Source organism: Antennarius striatus, chromosome 1 (assembly GCF_040054535.1).
Source record: "Antennarius striatus isolate MH-2024 chromosome 1, ASM4005453v1, whole genome shotgun sequence".
NCBI lineage: Eukaryota > Metazoa > Chordata > Actinopteri > Lophiiformes > Antennariidae > Antennarius > Antennarius striatus.
This window is the reverse complement of record NC_090776.1, coordinates 1,123,070-1,141,369: the sequence shown is the minus strand read 5'-3', so window position 1 is coordinate 1,141,369 and position 18,300 is coordinate 1,123,070. Positions and strand designations below refer to the sequence as shown.

The following is an 18,300-nucleotide window of genomic DNA, read 5'->3' as shown; positions in this document are numbered from 1 at the left end:
ATGCTCGTGGTTTTCCGATTAGCGGCTGCGTTCGCCGGCTGTCAGCCAGACGGGACTCCGGCGAGGATGAAACGGAGCGTCCGAGTGTCTTCTTCCTGGGGGGAGGAGATCAAAACGTAATTGGATCAAACTGGAGGGAAAGTTTCCGTGGCGTCCAGACGAGTTAACGGCGACGGGAACCGATCCATCGCCTGAGCGGATTGAAGCTGAAGGTCGAGCCGTCTCAGAGGACGTCTTTACGGTACGGGACGCCGCCGCCAGAAGAAGGTCTGGGTTTAGAAGAATGAATAACCTCGTCAAAATAAAAGCATGGAGGAAATCACGTCCTGATCCAAGTCTCAGTCACCCCCCCCCCGCACACATGTGTTTCATCACTAGTGGCGAAGCAGAACTACTTCGTTTTGACCCCCGAGATGATTTAAATCAAACTCCTGCTTCCCTCACAGCATCAGGACCAAAACCGTTCATCAGTCGCCTTGACGACGCATTCGGAACAAAATGTGTGCACGAAAAAGCAAAGTTCACAATTAAATCCCATTGGTGACGAGGTGTTAAAGAGCAATTATGTCTGTGTGTGTTCATTACACAAGGTGTGAAGTCACCGGAGAGGGGCTCAAATCAGTCCTGGGGAGCTGGTGGGTGGATACGACATCAGTGAGACCGCATCTCGTTCTTTACCATGTGTTGTTGGATGGATACAACATCAGTGAGACCGCATCTCGTTCTTTACCACGTGTTGATGGATGGATACAACATCAGTGAGACCGCATCTCGTTCTTTACCACATGTTGGCGGATGGATAAGACATCTGTGAGAACCGCATCTCATTCTTTACCACGTGTTGGTGGATGGATACAACATCTGTGAGACCGGATCTCGTTCTTTACCACGTGTTGGCGGATGGATACGTCATCAGTGAGACCGGATCTCGTTGTCGTTGGTGGAGTAAAGACTTTTCATTTTTTCATCATTGTTTACGTAACTGATAAATGATTACATACACACAGGTAAAATCTGCGTGTCTATTGGTTGAAGGACACGCAGATTTTTTTTATAATTCAGGGGGTTTGGGGCTTTTTTACTCGGCTACTGTTGTGTTGATGCGTGGTTTGGATACTCGCTGCTGTAAACACTGAACCCACGGTGTGGAACAGGAAACAGTTTTTATTCTGGGAGCGTCGCCCCGACTGCCAGCGAGACTCAGGAATATTTTATTTTCGGAGCTGCTGCTGGGACTCGGCCTGAAATCTACCTCTGCTTTTTATTCCCATCACCCTCCTTACAGATTCTGAATAACAGTCAAAAGCTTCTGACATCTGGGCGCCACTGCCGTGTCCGGGAACACCAGCGCCTCACCTGATTGGACCAAAAACCAATTCCTGTTTGTGCTCGGGTAGCATTTTAGAAACTCGACAACGACATTCGGGAATAATAATCTGGACTAACGCTGAACAGTTTGACGCCTGATGAACAAAGGGAATCGCCGGAGGAACCGCCTCTTTTGCTCGTTAGCTTGCTTGTCATTGGCTCGCGTCCAGCTGCCGTAGGTCGCGTCTCCCCCCCAAGTGACCTTACCCGCACGCCGTCGCCATGGCGCCCAGACAAGGCCAGATGCTGACATAACCGCTGAATTTAATTGCGATCTCTACATTTGCCTAATTGAATTAGTGGCAGACGCCCCCCCATCACCCCCCCATTGGCTACGCTCGTCGCTTTCGACCACCAAACCTCTGAAGGTCGTTTCGTGTTTCCCAGCAGACCTCTGGGGGAGCCGGTTCCTGCTCCCTGTGATGTGAAGGACTGTCTCCTCATTGGCTCCTGGCGTAAGGGTGTAGAAATCAACCCCCCCTGACCCTAGAACACCACCGCCAGCTGATTTTCACCCCCGTACATGTATTTCCACGACTACTGATCTGTTGCGTTTGGATGAGTCTCGTGGGTCACTGGGTAGCATTAAGACCGGCTTTGATGTCTGAAGGTGTGGCGGATGGATACGTCAGTGAGACCGCATCTCGTTCTTTACCGCGTGTTTGGCGGATGGATACGTCAGTGAGACCGCATCTCGTTCTTTACCGCGTGTTTGGCGGATGGATACGTCAGTGAGACTGCATCTCGTTCTTTACTACGTGTTGGTGGATGGATACGTCAGTGAGACCGCATCTCGTTCGTTACCGCGTGTTTGGCGGATGGATACGTCAGTGAGACCGCATCTCGTTCTTTACCGCGTGTTTGGCGGATGGATACGTCAGTGAGACCGCATCTCGTTCTTTACCGCGTGTTTGGCGGATGGATACGTCAGTGAGACTGCATCTCGTTCTTTACTACGTGTTGGTGGATGGATACGTCAGTGAGACCGCATCTCGTTCGTTACCGCGTGTTTGGCGGATGGATACGTCAGTGAGACCGCATCTCGTTCTTTACCGCGTGTTTGGCGGATGGATACGTCAGTGAGACCGCATCTCGTTCTTTACCGCGTGTTGGTGGATGGATACGACATCAGTGAACATTGAGCTCAGCGGTGTTCCTGATCGGATGGTGACATCATCCAGGGAGGGAGCCCTGATTGGCTGAACACGTCTTTTAAACTGAATGGAGGCTCCACTCTGTGAACTGATCGTCTCTCACGGCTTCAGGGAGACGCTCTCCGGTGGTTGTCGGGTCGAGGCGAACGGTTTTTGTGTCGGAACAATTACGCTAAGAGCGCATTAGCGTGTTTGTGTTCCACTCTACAACTCTGATTGTCTGCTGAGGTTGTGTTGGAGAGAACGTGGGCGTCACGGCAACGGCTCTGTGTTCCTGTCAGCGATGAGCTGAAGAACCTCAACAGCCTTGGGTTAGCATTTGGCCTGTGGCGTGGCTACATCTGTTTAGCATCGTCTGTTTAGCGTCTATCTGTCCGTGCAGATCTCTACTATCAGTGCAGTGCTAAACCTCCAGACTCAGTTGGGTTGATCATCTCTCAGGATTCCTCTGAACCCGTGTTTGATTGGGTGTCTTCGACCAATCAGGTTGTTCGTTTTGGGCCTGCCAGTTGTGGAATGACTTATGGGGGCCGGTGGACATTTGGACGGCTTCCGTTAGACGAGCAGATGCTGGAGCAGCATGAGAACATGCTAATGACGAGACGCTAACGCGTTCGGCATTAATCAGCCGCTCGGCTAACAATGCAGCCGGATCTAAATTATTCATCTCATTTGGCCCATAAATCAAGGGGGACATCAACGTTTTAGATGTAGTTACGGCCCAAATGAGCTGCTTTTATGGCTGAGAGAGGGAACATTATTGGTTTTATTAGGAATAAACCGCCACAGGCCGTGTCGTCGCTCGTGGTTTTTTTGTTTTTCCCACTCTGAACACATTTGCACAAACCTTTCCACAGCTGTCTGCGTTGGGGTTCTGGTGTGAACACATGACACGCCTGTTGGAGACGTTAAAGCGCCCCGTTGGGTCCTCATCCTCACGCTGGCGGTGTGTGTTGATGACATCCTAATTAAGTCTTCAAACAGGTTGATGTCGCTTTAGTGGAGTAACGCTGTGGCAAAATGGTTCTGGAGATGGGAACCAATCACGTTCTGTCATTTCTAATATCATGAAGATGTTCCTGATTGTGGGAACCATGCAGGTTTTAGTCCAGCTACCAGAATAAACTCACTTTTGAGTCCTGGCGAGATTCTTGATTAATCGATTAGATAGAGAATGAGTTCCAATTAAGTTTCACTGACCCTGAATAATTTTATTTAATAAAGTAATTTAAAAAACAGAAGAAGTAACACTCTTGTTACTTCAGATTGTATCACTGCAAAGAACACGTTTAACTAACACAATAAGAATTAAGAATAAAATGAAAAATTAGCCACAGCTGCACACGTGTGCAAAGAAGTTATTGGTTTTAGATAAACAGACATTTACGTTAACAGACATTTAGGTTAACAGACATTTAGGTTAACAGACATTTAGGTTAACAGACATTTAGGTTAACAGACATTTAGGTTAACGAACATTTATGTTAACAGAATTTAGGTTAACAGACATTTAGGTCAACCGGCATTTAGGTCAACAGACATTTAGGTCTACAGACATTTAGGTTAACAGACATTTAGGTCTACAGACATTTAGGTTAACAGACATTTAGGTTAACAGAATTTAGGTTAACAGACATTTAGGTCAACAGACATTTAGGTCAACCGGCATTTAGGTCAACAGACATTTAGGTCTACAGACATTTAGGTTAACAGACATTTAGGTCTACAGACATTTAGGTTAACAGACATTTAGGTCTACAGACATTTAGGTTAACAGAATTTAGGTTAACAGACATTTAGGTCTACAGACATTTAGGTCTACAGACATTTAGGTTAACAGACATTTACGTTAACAGACATTTAGGTCAACAGACATTTAGGTCAACAGACATTTAGGTCAACAGACATTTAGGTTAACATTTAGGTAGTGTTGTGAACACGTTGCAGCCTGTTTTAAAGTAACGGTTATTTGTCCATTTACTCAGTAACAAATTCTGCTGACACCTCCAGTCGTCTCATTCTTTGAGCCCTCACCTTGGATCAGGCCTGAGTAGCCGATCACTGCACAGCTGTTCTGTGTTGATTCTGGTGTAGTCTAGAGGTGTAACCCCAGAGCGAAGGAAGGCAGTTTAAGTCCAGTACATTAATTTTCTGTAAAGCTGAACTGAAAGTGGTCTCTTGGCTCTGGTGCTCTTTAGTTTTCAGAGACAACAAATCCCAACTAACTCTTGGAGATGAGAAGAACACGCTTTGTAACAGGCAGAAACCTCGGCCAGACCCCAGGGCTCTGCTTCACCGACCCAATCCTGGATGGAGGATTCTTTACACCACGAAACGAGACATCTATTATTCCTCTAACGCGATGTTCTCATTGTGCTCCCCCCACTCCCCCCACAAAGCCGTAATGTTCCCATCATTGTCGGTGAGCCGAGCCTCGGTCATGTAAAATACATCTGAGCTCTCCGCATTATGAAGATCAACATTACGTATGCGGTGTGATGTCTCGTGGAGCCGCTGATTTCCGACTCGTTTCACAGTCGAGTGTACCGTCGGACGCAGGTAATGAAATATAGTCTTCATTACTCAGTGGGCTAATGGGGGAGGAGACGGGCGGCGGCGCTCCACCTTAAAGATCTCATCACGATAGGCCTCGGATTGCCTTTGTGTCCAGCAGCCAGAAAATGACATTGTGCTTCTGCTCATTAAAGGAGGCGGCGAGCCGGAAGGCATGTCCTTTTTTATTTTTTTACCTGCTAAGCAGCTCATCAGCCGGCCAGAACCATCATTATGACAAGAACAAGGCTGTTAGCTGGGATAATGAGGCACCGGCGCTAAACATCACAGGACGATAGCGTCGCTGCCGTAGCGCGGGTGTCCTTCCTACACGCCCGTCCATAAAGCACCGGAGCGATCGGCGTACAGTCATCCCTCGCGTGTTGGCGTTGATGATGGCGGAGGAAAGGGGCGTGGCCTTCGCCCTGGGCGTCCCAAAATGTTGCGGTTTGAATCCGTCTGACGGGTGTCTGGTTGGAGCGGCGGTCGGACGCGACACCACCAGGCAGACAGGAAATGATCTTTGGCCCCTCGGGGGTCGCTGATCAATGGGGCAACTGTGGCGGAATAACCCATATTTAGATCGATGGGGGGCGCGGTAATTACCCCTCCTGCTCCAGTCGGACTAATGAAGAAAATGTTTAAATGTCAGTGAGGGGTGGGGGGGGGACTTTTTTCTTTTAATTGATTTTCTGTAATGCGCTCCAGCCGGGCGTCGGCCCGTGTTCCATCAGCGTCCCGGATCCCAGGGACCACCCCCGTTAAGAGCTTTTTGAGTCGTTACAGCGGCGCAGTGGGGCAGCGCCGCTGCCTCACAACAAGAAAGTTACAGGTTTGGACTTTTCTCTAGTCGTTCGTGTGGCTCCCCGTTTTTCGTAAGTCCAAGTGGAATCGGCTCCAGCAACCCCCGTGACCCCCGTGACCCCTGTGACCCCCGTGACCCCCGGAAGTGGAAGAAATGGCCCCGAAACTCGTAAACGACACGATTTTCTCTATTTTTATGTTCTTTCTCACTTTGCTGGAGTTTTTTGAGGCACTGGAATAAATTCACAACCTCCCAAGCGAACCTTTGTCTGCGGGTGTTTGACGTGTTTCCTCCGGGGGGGCCGTTCACCTGTTCCTCGTCTTTTCTGTTAATTGTTTTGGGGCCTAATTTTGTGTTTTTTATTGATCGACTGCGTTTCATTGCTGTTTTTATTGGTCCTCGTTCCTGAAGCGCTTTGTGAAGAGTCTCCATAAAAGTTATTATTATTAGCGTTGGACTGCAGCTTTAATAAAACACCGGCACCGCCACTTTACTGCCCCGTCAGGGGAGGCAGGGGACGTCGGTTTGTTAGCATGTCTATAAAAGGTTGTTGGTTCTAATCCCAACTCAGTTTAAACTCAGTCTAAGGAGCAGATTTAAGGTTCTACGTCCTCCTTGTGTCAGCTGGTTCCCCTTCGGCGTGATGGAGTGTGTCGTTACGTCGCCTCCTCCTTCGAGTCGGTCCAACGCCCCATGTGGCGGCGAGGGGAGGGGGCGGAGCCCCAGGAGACAGGCGTGTAGAAGCGAGGCAGCCTCTCCATCTCTTTTCCTTTCCAAAAATACACCGGCAGCGGTCGCGTCTCGTCGGACGAGGACGGGAGCGGAGGTGGTGAAGTAATTACACATCTCTGAGGCACAGGCGCAGCTCCTTTGGGAGTTGGCTGATGAAGACACGTTGGGGATGGATCTTCGTCTCCATGCTGGAGGTAAAGCAGTCGTGGATCCCGGCGGTGGCGGCGAAGAAGGAATTTGGGTCATTTGGTCCATTAGACGCCATCCGTCTGCATCTGATTAGGATTCGCTCCAGTTTGGTTCACACGCGTCCACATGAGCGCTCCAGTTTGGCTCCAGTTTGGCTCCAGTTTGGCTCCAGTTTGGTTTTTCTTTTCCATCGAGGATGAAACCATGTTGGGCTCTAAAGAGAGGAAGAGGAGGGAGGACCCTTCATCCTGTCGGTTTGAGCGACAGACGGGCGTATCGACTCAAGTGGCGGGCGTGTGGACCGCTGCGTTCCAACGGCGCCTTTCAGCCGCCGCGGGGGGGCGGAGCTCCACATCGAGTGGAGCCGCTGTAGTTTGATTCACTCACAGGCACTTAAACTTGAGAGAGACTGACAGATGCCCTTTAGAAGAAGAGGCAGCGGCGCAGAGGCTCCACCGCAGTTAATAAAAGATGAGCGAGAGAAGAACAAGATCAGCGGCGGTTTATCTTACTGACTTCACGTCTAAATGGGCGTCCATGATCGACTGCATACATGACATCACCACTGTCTCTAATCCCTCCATCACCACTGCCTCTAATCCGTCCATCACCACTGTCTCTAATCCCTCCATCACCACTGTCTCTAATCCATCCATCACCACTGTCTCTAATCCGTCCATCACCACTGTCTCTAATCCGTCCATCACCACTGTCTCTAATCCGTCCATCACCACTGTCTCTAATCCGTCCATCACCACTGTCTCTAATCCGTCCATCACCACTGTCTCTAATCCGTCCATCACCACTGTCTCTAATCCATCCATCACCACTGTCTCTAATCCGTCCATCACCACTGTCTCTAATCCGTCCATCACCACTGTCTCTAATCCGTCCATCACCACTGTCTCTAATCCGTCCATCACCACTGTCTCTAATCCGTCCATCACCACTGTCTCTAATCCGTCCATCACCACTGTCTCTAATCCGTCCATCACCACTGTCTCTAATCCGTCCATCACCACTGTCTCTAATCCGTCCATGTTGTCATTTAATCACAGATAATCTGTTTTTAATGTGGTTTGAGCTTCAGTTCCAGACTCCATTTATTAAATATTGCGATGTAGAAGCTGTGTCAAGATTTAATCTCATTAATCTGAGATTATCTGAACGTCTCCACGGCGGATTCAGACTGAAGAACTGCTGCTTAACCGCTGGAGACAGGAAGTTCTCATCCAACCTCGTCCGAGCGCTTAGAGAAGGTCCAACTTCCTGCGTCTGCATCCGACAGAAGACGTCTCCATCTAGAAACTTGATGTGGAGTCGGATGTGGAGTCGGATGTGGAGTCGGATGTGGAGTCGGATGTGGAGTCGGATGCTCCGGTTTCCTGGTCCCTGATGAATCCGTCCGTCTCCAGCGTTTACAGATTCATTTCCGTCGCCTCGGTTTCGCGGTAAATAAAGGTCGGCATTCTCAATAAAATGGCATGCAAAAAGCGTTGCTATGGTTACCAGGCCTGCTGGTCTGGACCAGGTGTGTGTGTGTCTGTAGGATTCGGGGGGTGTACAGGTGGTGAAAACGAGCGCCCCCCTGAAATACAGAAGCCAGATCCCAGCAGGGGTGGGTTGTGTGAGGAGGCGGCGCAGAAGCCCTGGCAGATTGTTGTCAGACGTCGCCGCGGCACCGGGAGCTAGCTGGCACTCTTAGCTAGCTGGCGCTGTTAGCTAGCTGGCGCTGTTAGCTAGCTGGCGCTGTTAGCTAGCTGGCGCTGTTAGCATCCCTCTGGCGGAGGAATAAACGGCGCTAACGGCTGAGGATGTTTGCCGTCTGGATGCCAGAGCGTGTTTGTGTTGGTGTCGGTTAATCCGGCCGACATCCGGGGACCCGACATTCACACGGCGCCGGAGGAGCGCCGGGCGGAGGCACATGTCACGCTCCAGGAGCGCCGCGCCGAGCACGCGGTGTAGTGGATTCATTCTGGATCTGTGTTTATTCCAGAACTGGGATAAACCAGGAACGTGTCCCTGTGCCTCATTAGCATAATCACGTCCAAACCAGGAACGTGTCCCTGTGCCTCATTAGCATGGACAGATCCAAAGCAGGAACATGTCCCTGTGCCTCGTTAGCATAGCCGTATCGAAATCAGGAATGTGTCCCTGTGCCTCATTAGCATAACCAGATCTAAACCATGAGTATGTCCCTGTGCCTCATTAGCATAACAATATCTAAACCAGGAACATGTCCCTGTGCCTCGTTAGCATAATCACGTCCAAACCAGGAACGTGTCCCTGTGCCTGATAAGCATGGACAGATCCAAAGCAGGAACATGTCCCTGTGCCTCGTTAGCATAGCCGTATCCAAATCAGGAATGTGTCCCTGTGCCTCATTAGCATAACCAGATCTAAACCATGAGTGTGTCCCTGTGCCTCATTAGCATAACAATATCTAAACCAGGAACATGTCCCTGTGCCTCGTTAGCATAGCCGCATCCAAATCAGGAACGTGTCCCTGTGCCTCGTTAGCGTAACCCGATACCCTCTGTCTTGTTTGCAGGATTTACGAGCGGGTGATCGACCCCCCCCAGATGGAGCTGACCATGGGCAGCGGGGTGTGGCTCGGCCAGCACAGCCACAAGCATGGCCTGTTCAAGGTAGGCGGGCGTCATGTGATGTCTTTAGCATGGGGGCGGGGCTGAGGGGGGGGCGTCTGACTGTGAAACATCTGTGGATCATGATTCTGACGGAATCACAGAATCAATTTTCAATCAATCACGGAATCAATCAATCAGGACGGAATCAATTTTTAATTATCGCCATTTTTCCGAGGCTCCTGCGTGCGCTCGCAGCAGGGGGCGGGGCCGCGGCGTAGCGTCAAGGCCTTGATGTCCTCGTCAGCCCCGCCCCCCCCGGCGCCCAATCAATGGCGTCTTTATTCTGCCTTTGTACGTTATTGATCCGCCTCCAGACTCCTCTGCGGTGTAAATGAGTTCTCCTGGTCCCACGCCATCAGGAGGAGCGGACTCCGCCCCTTGACGAGTTAGCATTGCGCCGCTACGCTAGTCCATTCACATTCGCCGCCGTCTCCTCCCATGATCCTCCTCACCTGAACGAGCGCCGGTCGTACGTTAATAGCACCAAATTATTTTCTATTTATTTTTATTCACTATTATTCATTGATTGAACGTAAAAAAGTGTGTTTAGTTCTCGGTGGGACGTCGACGCCCCCCTAACCCCCCAACCCCCCCGATCGATCTCTCTGAGAGCCGCAGTGGGGGGCGGATCAATAAATTGATCGATACGAGCGCTGCTGGTTTGTGTCCACGCGTCAGCTGGAGGAGGAAGAGGAGGAGAACTTCATCCTGTTTGACACCGAGGTGTCGGGTTTCAGGGGGCGGAGCCTGAAAGAGGACAGAATCAGTTAATTAGTGCAATCGCTATGGCAACCCATGTGACTCTCTGTGCCCCGCCCCCCTCTGTGTCTCCAGGGCGTCATCCAGGACGTGAAGTTTGTCTTCGCCCCCAACGGCTACATCCAACAGTGTCCCAACCTCAACCGCAGTGAGTATGGCCACGCCCCCGCCAACGCAGGCCCCTCCCCTCGCCATGTAGTCACGCCTTGTAGCTTTATTATCAATGCTAACGCCGTTAGCGTGTGAGGCTCCTGCCGCGGATGGAAAATCAGGCTGATGAATGTGGAATCTTTCTCTGCTCTAAACCCCGCCCCCTCGTTCTTCTTCCTCTCCTCCCCTTTTTTGGCTCCGCCTCTTCCTCCTCCAAGCCTGTCCGACCTGCAGCGACTTCCTGAGTCTGGTGCAAGGCATCATGGACCTTCAGGAGCTGCTGGCCAAGATGACCCTGAAGGTAAGTTCCTTCTTTTCTGTGTGTGTGTGTGTGTGTGTGTGTGTGTGTGTGTGTGTGTGTGTGTGTGTGTGTGTGTGTGTGTGTGTGTGTGTTGTTGTTTTTTTGTTTTTTTTTCTTTTGGCTACCATGGATACACTCACACACAGCAGGGGGCGGGGCATCAACAGGAGGCTAACAAGCATTGCGCTTTCTGCCCCGGAGGCACTGAGGAGATCTTCAATCATTTATGAATAAAAATCTGCATAATTGTGTGTGTGTGTGTGTGTGTGTGTGTGTGTGTGTGTGTGTGTGTGTGTGTGTGTGTGTGTGTGTGTGTGATCAGGCAGATGGGTTGTGGGAGATGATTTTGAGCGTAAATAAGGCTGAAATGAAGAACACGGCCCCACCGCTGAGTCGGCGTGTCGCCGCTCACCTGAACACACGCCCACCTGTGGTCACATGACCTCATTGCTCATAGGAGCCCAGCGGGGGGGTGCAGGCAATTCCAACAGTAAATGATCCCTGCAGCGAGACGAGGAATGATGGTGTGTGTGTGTGTGTGTGTGTGTGTGTGTGTGTGTGTGTGTGTGTCAAAATGAGGTGAATGCTGCTGTGTGTGGGTTAGCGTAGCAGCATTAGCATAAATAAGCAAGCAGAACTTTAGGTAACTCTGCCCTAATGACGAGAATTATCAATATAAATTAAAAAAATTAATAAGTTAATCTAATCTTTTTTAAGTAGCTACAATCTGTTCGTCACGAGGTTTGGAAATGATCCAAGTGTTACAAAATTCTGAGATCATAAGAGTTCTGCCGTTGGTTGATGTCGAGACCCTTGTCACTGTCTAAATTACACAACTACGTGTTGGGTGACGCCCCCTTCTGGACAGACAGCCAATGAGGTGTGAGCTGGACCAGAACTGGGTCTCAGGATTTCAGTCGGTTTCACTCACGTTTGATGGAAGTTCTGAAAAGACAAGAAGTCTTGCGATTTTATTGTTATTCAACACTGAGAGTCGTCCCACACTTCAGGTGTCCAGGACAGGTAGTCCTCAGGGACAGGTAGTCCAAAGGGACAGGTAGTCCTCAGGGACAGGTAGTCCAAAGGGACAGGTAGTCCTTGGGGACAGGTAGTCCAAAGGGACAGGTAGTCCTCAGGGACAGGTAGTCCAAAGGGACAGGTAGTCCTTGGGGACAGTCTTGGTGACCTCCCCACGCTGTCCTCAGGGACAGGTAGTTCTTTTTGGATAGGTAGTCCTCTTGGACGGGTAGTCCTCTAGGACTGGTAGTCCTCTTGGACGGGTAGTCCTCTGGGACTGGTAGTCCTCTTGGATAGAGAGTCCTTTGGCACAAGTAGTCCTTGGGGACAAGTAGGCTTTTTGGACAGGTAGTCCTCTGGGAAAGGTAATATAAGAAAACCCTTTATTGTCCCACAGTGGGAAAATTTGTGATGTAGTCTTTGGGGACAACTAGTCCTGTTGGACAGGTAGTCCTCTGGGACAGGTAGTCCTGTTGGAGAGGTAGTCCTCTGGGACAGGTAGTCCTGTTGGAGAGGTAGCGCTCTCGGACAAGTAGTCCATGGGGACAGGTCGTCCCTTGGGACAAGTAGTCCTCTTGGACATGTAGCCTTCTTGACAGGTAGTCCTTGGGTACAGGTAGTCCTCAGGGACAGGTAGTCCTTCTTGTCCTGGCGACCTCCCCACCTGTGGAGGGGGGAGAGGGGTGTCATTGTTGGGTCCCCCTACACAGCTGTGTAGACATCTACTAGAAACGGTGTGTGGGTGTGTCAGTGTGTGTATTGGGTGGAGTGTCGGCATGCCGCTGGGCGGGGGGCCAGGGGTCGCCCTTTTGCCCCCTGGCTTTGGGTTTCTTTTAAAGCTGGTGCTTCTGGGCTCCTCTACAGTTGAACTACGCCGAGACGCGTCTGACCCAGCTGGAGGGCTGCCACTGCGAGAGGACCTGCAGCGCCAACGGCGTGGTCTACCGGGACAAGGAGCTGTGGGCGGAGACAGAGAATTGCAGGAACTGCGCCTGTAAGGTGAGCAAGTGTCGGACTCTTGGAAGGTTCCAGCCTGTGAAGAAGCCCCAAACCCCCTGAACATGTTTTATCAACCAATAGACACGCAGACTGTCTCAGGTTTTAGCTTCTATGTTGACGACTAGAATCTCGAGGTTCTACTTCCTGTATTGGCTCGCAGGACACAGCGACCAGCCTCTGAGTATTCCTCAGTGTTCTGTAATAAGTAGAATTAGCATGTTTTTAGCATCCGTGGCTCTACAGGCAACACAAAGGTCAGCCAAGGTCGTGGCTGCTATTAGCACGCCGCGGCGGGGTCAGACCTTTGACCTCCTGAGAGCCCCGACCTGATCCTTTCATCCCTACATCAGAACCAGGATGTCTCAAAGAAGATGTTCCAACAGAACGTCAGAGTCTGCGGGGGGGGGGGGGGGGGTCTGGACCCCATGAGGGTGCGCTCGTCCCTCCCCAACTAGTAAGCTAGCCACTAATACGCCTGCTTCCCACAGAAGAGCCAGACTCTTAAATGTGTTGAATCAGGCCATCCGGCGCCCCCCGGGGGATTAAACTCGCTGCATCATTGCACATCAAGCGCACGGGGATGGGGGGGGTGTCGCAGCTGATTTCCGCGCATGGACATGCTATTAACTGATAACCGCGGCGTCCTGGGGGAACCATTTCTGATGACAGGTGAAATGAAGAGGCGCTCGCAGAGAGATTTAAGCCTCAGAAATGAGGCGGTCCTGGGGGGGGTCTACCTGCTGCCTGCAGGACGCTCAGGCCCCCCCCCACCGTTAGAACCCTTCATCTTTTATGCATAATTAATCTAGCCGTTAGCGTAAAGTAGCGTAGCTATAGGTGGACAGTTCTGTCTCCTTTGAATTCATGGAGTGATTTCAGTGTCCTTCACTCTTCCTTGGAGACAGGCGGTCCAGTCATGTGATCCGGTCATGTGATCCGGTCATGTGATCCGGTCATGTGATCCGGTCATGTGATTGTTGCGGATGTCTCTTCCAGAACGGCGTGGTCGAGTGTCGCAGGATCTTCTGTCCTCCGACCAACTGCTCCAGGGACTCGCTGCCGGTTCACGTCGACGGGACCTGCTGCAAGAAATGTCGACGTGAGTATCAGGAAGCCGACGGTCAGCGAACGCATCAGGGCGGGGCGACGGACTGGTACCCCCCAAAATACCCCCAAGTACCCGACAAACACAAAAACGAAAAGATGGCGCCGTTAGCTTACAGCTACAGATGACATGAGAGAAACTGTCGCCACGAAATGACGACCCTGTTCAGCGTGAAGTCCACGACCGTAGAACTGCATTTTAGGTAGTCCTCAACTTACATTCAATTTACGAGCATTCAGAGATACAAACAAACGTGTGACCCACGAGTGAAGCTTAACGGTAGATATTGGAACTATACGTACGTATTTAATATGATGACGTGTTTTATTCTGGTTTATTGTACAGAAACATGATTCATGAGCTTCTAATGGTTTTCTAGTGATTTCTAGAGTCCAGTATCTGTGGGGGACAGACGTTAATCCAGAGAAACGACCTCAACTAGACTTTTATGTTTAAACTGACGTCTAATCAGAACGACTGAACTCTAAACCACCTGAACCTGGATTTTATTATGGGATGTTTTAATGTCTGGAATTGTTTCTGGTCAGTCTGAGGGAATAGAACTTTAGTATTTACAGTAGTAATGAGATTACTTTAGTATTTAGAGTAGTAATGAGATTACTTTAGTATTTACAGTAGTAATGAGATTACTTTAGTATTTACAGTAGTAATGAGATTACTTTAGTATTTACAGTAGTAATGACATTACTTTAGTATTTACAGTAGTAATGACATTAATTTAGTGTGTAGAGTAGTAATCATATTACTTAAGTATTTAGAGTAGGAATGACATTTAAATGACGTCAAATAAAGATTAGAGATTAAAATTTGACAAATAACGATTTACGAACAATTCAACTTATGAACCAGTTGCGTTTGTAGGTTGAGGACTTCCTGTCTGTAGGCTGAGGACTACCTGTACACCTGCCAAGAGGTTGTGGGTTTGTTCTCACTCTAAATATCTGTAGCCCTGCCCATGCCGGTTCCAGTCCTTCCTGTTTTGGGGGGGTCTTAGCAGTCCTTGGGGTTTAACAGACGCATCACGTCTCACAAACAGACCCTCGCTAGTTTCGTCACGCGTGAACACGCCCCCCTGATGACACTAACACGGCTGTAGACGACGGCCGTAAACACTGACCGCACCAACGAGGGGCTGACGAAACGCCAGCACGACGACGCCCCTTGGAGCAAAGATCACAGGCGGGCGATTTCCACCCGGGGCTCGTATTTCTGGTCAAAAAACACATGGGGGGGGGTCTGGAAACGGCGTAAAAAAGCACTAAACCCCTGAAGGATAGCTCATCTTTGAATAATTCCAAGCCTCCATCGGCTGCGTCGTCCTCGAACAGAGGAGGTCTGGCACAGGCGCACGAGGCAGCGGCGCCCGGAGAGAGGAAGACGACGCCTCGATATCAGAGGCTTGCTTTTCTATTCCTGCCGTCGCCGGGGGAATTTGCATACTGTTGTATTCTTAATGTGTTACTCTTCCTCCCCGCTGACGCACCCCAGCCAGGAACCAGTCTGCGGCGCAACGACACGCCGGAAACTTTTACAAAATGTGTTATTTCTGGTGTAATTAGAGCTCTCTTTCACCCCCCCACAGCCAAGTGCTCCTACGCGGGCCAGACGCTTTCCGAAGGCCAGCGGTTTTTATCCGGAAGCTGCCGGGAATGCAAGGTAACATTATCCTTCTGTCGCGCCAATCCATATCCGACGCGCGGCGGACGGCGCGGCGCTTTATTCGATTAGCCCCCCCCAACATGTCCCATCTGCCCCCCCCCCCCCCCACGGCGAGATAGCCAGGTAATTAGAATAACGTACGAACGCAGCAACACAAAAGCCCCGATCAGAGGTGGAATAAAAAGAAGTCATTATTCCGTTTGGTAGAGAACAGATGTGAGTCGGTTATCTCTAAAGAGTGTTTATGGGGCAGAAGTAGTGTTTGGTGCTTATAACCCTTCACAGCGTCGGAGTTGTTATTAACACCTCCGGGTCATTATGTTGTTGGGAAGACTTTGTTTTGAGCAATTATAACCAGCCTCCGTCCCGAGGAGGGAGGGGCTCGTTTGTGGGCGGATCGTTTGGGCGGATCGTTTGTGGGCGGATCGTTTGGGTGGATCGTTTGGGCGAATCGTTTGTGGGCGGATCGTTTGTGGGCGGATCGTTTGTGGGCGGATCGTTTGTGGGCGGATCGTTTGTGGGCGGATCGTTTGTGGGCGGATCATTTGTGGGTGGATCGTTTGTGGGCGGATCGTTTGTGGGTGGATCGTTTGTGGGCGGATCGTTTGTGGGCGGATCGTTTGTGGGCGGATCGTTTGGGCGGATCGTTTGTGGGCGGATCGTTTGTGGGCGGATCGTTTGTGGGAGGGGCTTGGGTCGGGCGTCGACGGGGTCAGGTGCGGTGGATATTTCGGAATGTGCGACAAACGTCGATGTAAAACACGACGTTTGAAATGGATTTGACACTCCTTTATGGTTTCAGGTGAAGTTGCGACGGCGTTCCGGTGGCCCCGCCCACCCACCTGACCCCCATCCATCCATCTGCCACCTGTATTCATGGCGTCCTTTAGAAAGTGAGCGCGGCGTTCAGCCTTTATCTGCCGCGGCGTTCGATCAGAGGTTACAAAGCTCCCCTTTCTTTCGCTCTGAAAGCCTTTTAACCGCCGCCGGTTTGACGGATTTCAAAGAGGCCGACGCCTTTTTGTGATTTTGGCGTTCTGATGTTCAGACGGTAAAATGTCGCGCGGCAGGCGGCCGCTTTGTGCTACGCTAGCTGAACATTTACGGCTATTAAACCAGAAATAAGAGTGAAATTATGTTTTTTATGGCTCCTTTTTGTTTTACACGTTGAACCATTTCTGGTTGTTTTTTTTCCTGATCCGATGCTCCGCCGTTAAGCCCCGCCTCCTTTTCCTCTCAGAACGGCCTCATGGTGAAAGTCACGGAAACGTGTCCGGAGCTCAACTGCACCGCCGCCGACCAGATCCTACCAGACGGACGATGCTGCAATGTTTGTCGAGGTACGGCGTCCAAAAGGGGCGTGACATCACAGCGTTGGCCCCACCCTCGCCGATCCCTCGCCGCCATGAATAATCACCGGTGGCTCAGTGAAGGCACCACATGTTGGACTGAAACAGATATAGAGGAAGTGAAGAGCCAATCAGAAATCCAGTGGACACGCCCACAAGATGGTGTGTCTGTGGGCGGAGCCCGACTCAACCACACCTTGTGGGGGAGGGGCAACAATATGGTCTAGAATTAAAGATGGTAAACCAATCACATCCTGGAGTCTGGGGGAGAACACCGTGATGATGTCAGGGTGTTCATTACCTGAGTAAGGTGGGCTTAGTTAGCATTAGCATTAGCTTTTAGTAGCTCCGCCCTCCCCTTTTTCTGGTGGGGCTGGTAGCGTCGGAGCTAGGTGGACGACTAATGCAGAATGGAGATCCTGTTAGCTCGCTGCTAACGCTAGAGCCATGTTAGCATTAGCATCTATTAGCATCTCTCAAACCTTACTTGAACGTTCTTTTGGGGAACGTCTGCGGGATTATCGCTCCTTAATTTGAAATTATCTGACCTTGAAAGGAAATCTGTTGGCGTTTGTGTGTGTGTGTGTGTGTGTGTGTGTGTGTGTGTCTGTGTGTGTGTGTGTGTGTGTGTGTGTGTGTGTGTGTGTTTGCATTCATTGTGCCTCCAGATTTACTGCGGACATAAACTTTATGCATCGGGCTTCTTGTCATCCACTTTATTGCGAGCAGCGAGAACAAGGTTGCCTGTTTGTGCGTCTCTGCTTTTATTGTGTGTACAGGTGTGTGTGTGTGTGTGTGTGTGTGTGTGTGTGTGTGTGTGTGTGTGTGTCCTCTCACAGGCGTTTTAAGACCAGAGTGAATTGATGCTTCCTTTGTCGTCTCTCAGGTTACGACTTCTGCGCCGAGGGACTCGTCTGCGGTGAGAACTCGGCGTGCAGGAACCGGATCACCAGAGCCGAGTGTGAATGTAACCGCGGGTACGCCTCCATCCACGGAGACTCCACCTACTGCGAAGGTAGGCCCGCCCTCCAGCCGCCGCCGCCGTGTGACTGACTGGCGTTCATTAGTGCGGGTGGCTAACGGAGTCCTGCTGGCGGTCTGTCAGCTGGAGTCTCCGTTAGCGGCGTGTTAGCGGTCGCTAACGAGCCCACATTAATCCGCCGAGTGTGTTCCACCACGATAAAAGCCTTCGCCATCGTTTGTGGACGGGATCTGATGGAGGCGGGGCTTGTTTGTCAAACGGCGAGGATAAGACGCGTGTGTCAGGGAGCCTGATGCTAACTGTTAGCGACAAACCCGTCTGGATGGACTTTATCGTCTAGTAGAGACGCTGGCGGAGGCTGACCTGAGGTCCCTGGCGCGACCGGGAGGGATTAGCCTTTCCAAACTGCTTCCAGTTTCCTGAAGCGGCGCCGAAGGACGTGGCGACGCCTCCTGGCGCCTGATTGTTGGACTTGGCTCCGGTCTGTGGGCGTCGGCGGCGGCTGTCTG

General features: G+C 50.8%; 1 protein-coding gene across 1 annotated transcript in view; it reads left to right on the top strand.

The window, feature by feature from the left end:
• Positions 1 to 18,300, top strand: part of LOC137600161 (protein kinase C-binding protein NELL1-like) — a 131,653-nt gene that overhangs the window by 23,591 nt on the left and 89,762 nt on the right. Inside the window, exons 5-12 of the mRNA XM_068321610.1 lie at positions 9,353 to 9,449; positions 10,284 to 10,356; positions 10,577 to 10,659; positions 12,541 to 12,675; positions 13,672 to 13,774; positions 15,384 to 15,457; positions 16,701 to 16,800; positions 17,696 to 17,824. Of these exons, the coding sequence (XP_068177711.1) occupies positions 9,353 to 9,449; positions 10,284 to 10,356; positions 10,577 to 10,659; positions 12,541 to 12,675; positions 13,672 to 13,774; positions 15,384 to 15,457; positions 16,701 to 16,800; positions 17,696 to 17,824 (794 nt within the window). The remainder of the gene's footprint in view (positions 1 to 9,352; positions 9,450 to 10,283; positions 10,357 to 10,576; positions 10,660 to 12,540; positions 12,676 to 13,671; positions 13,775 to 15,383; positions 15,458 to 16,700; positions 16,801 to 17,695; positions 17,825 to 18,300) is intronic.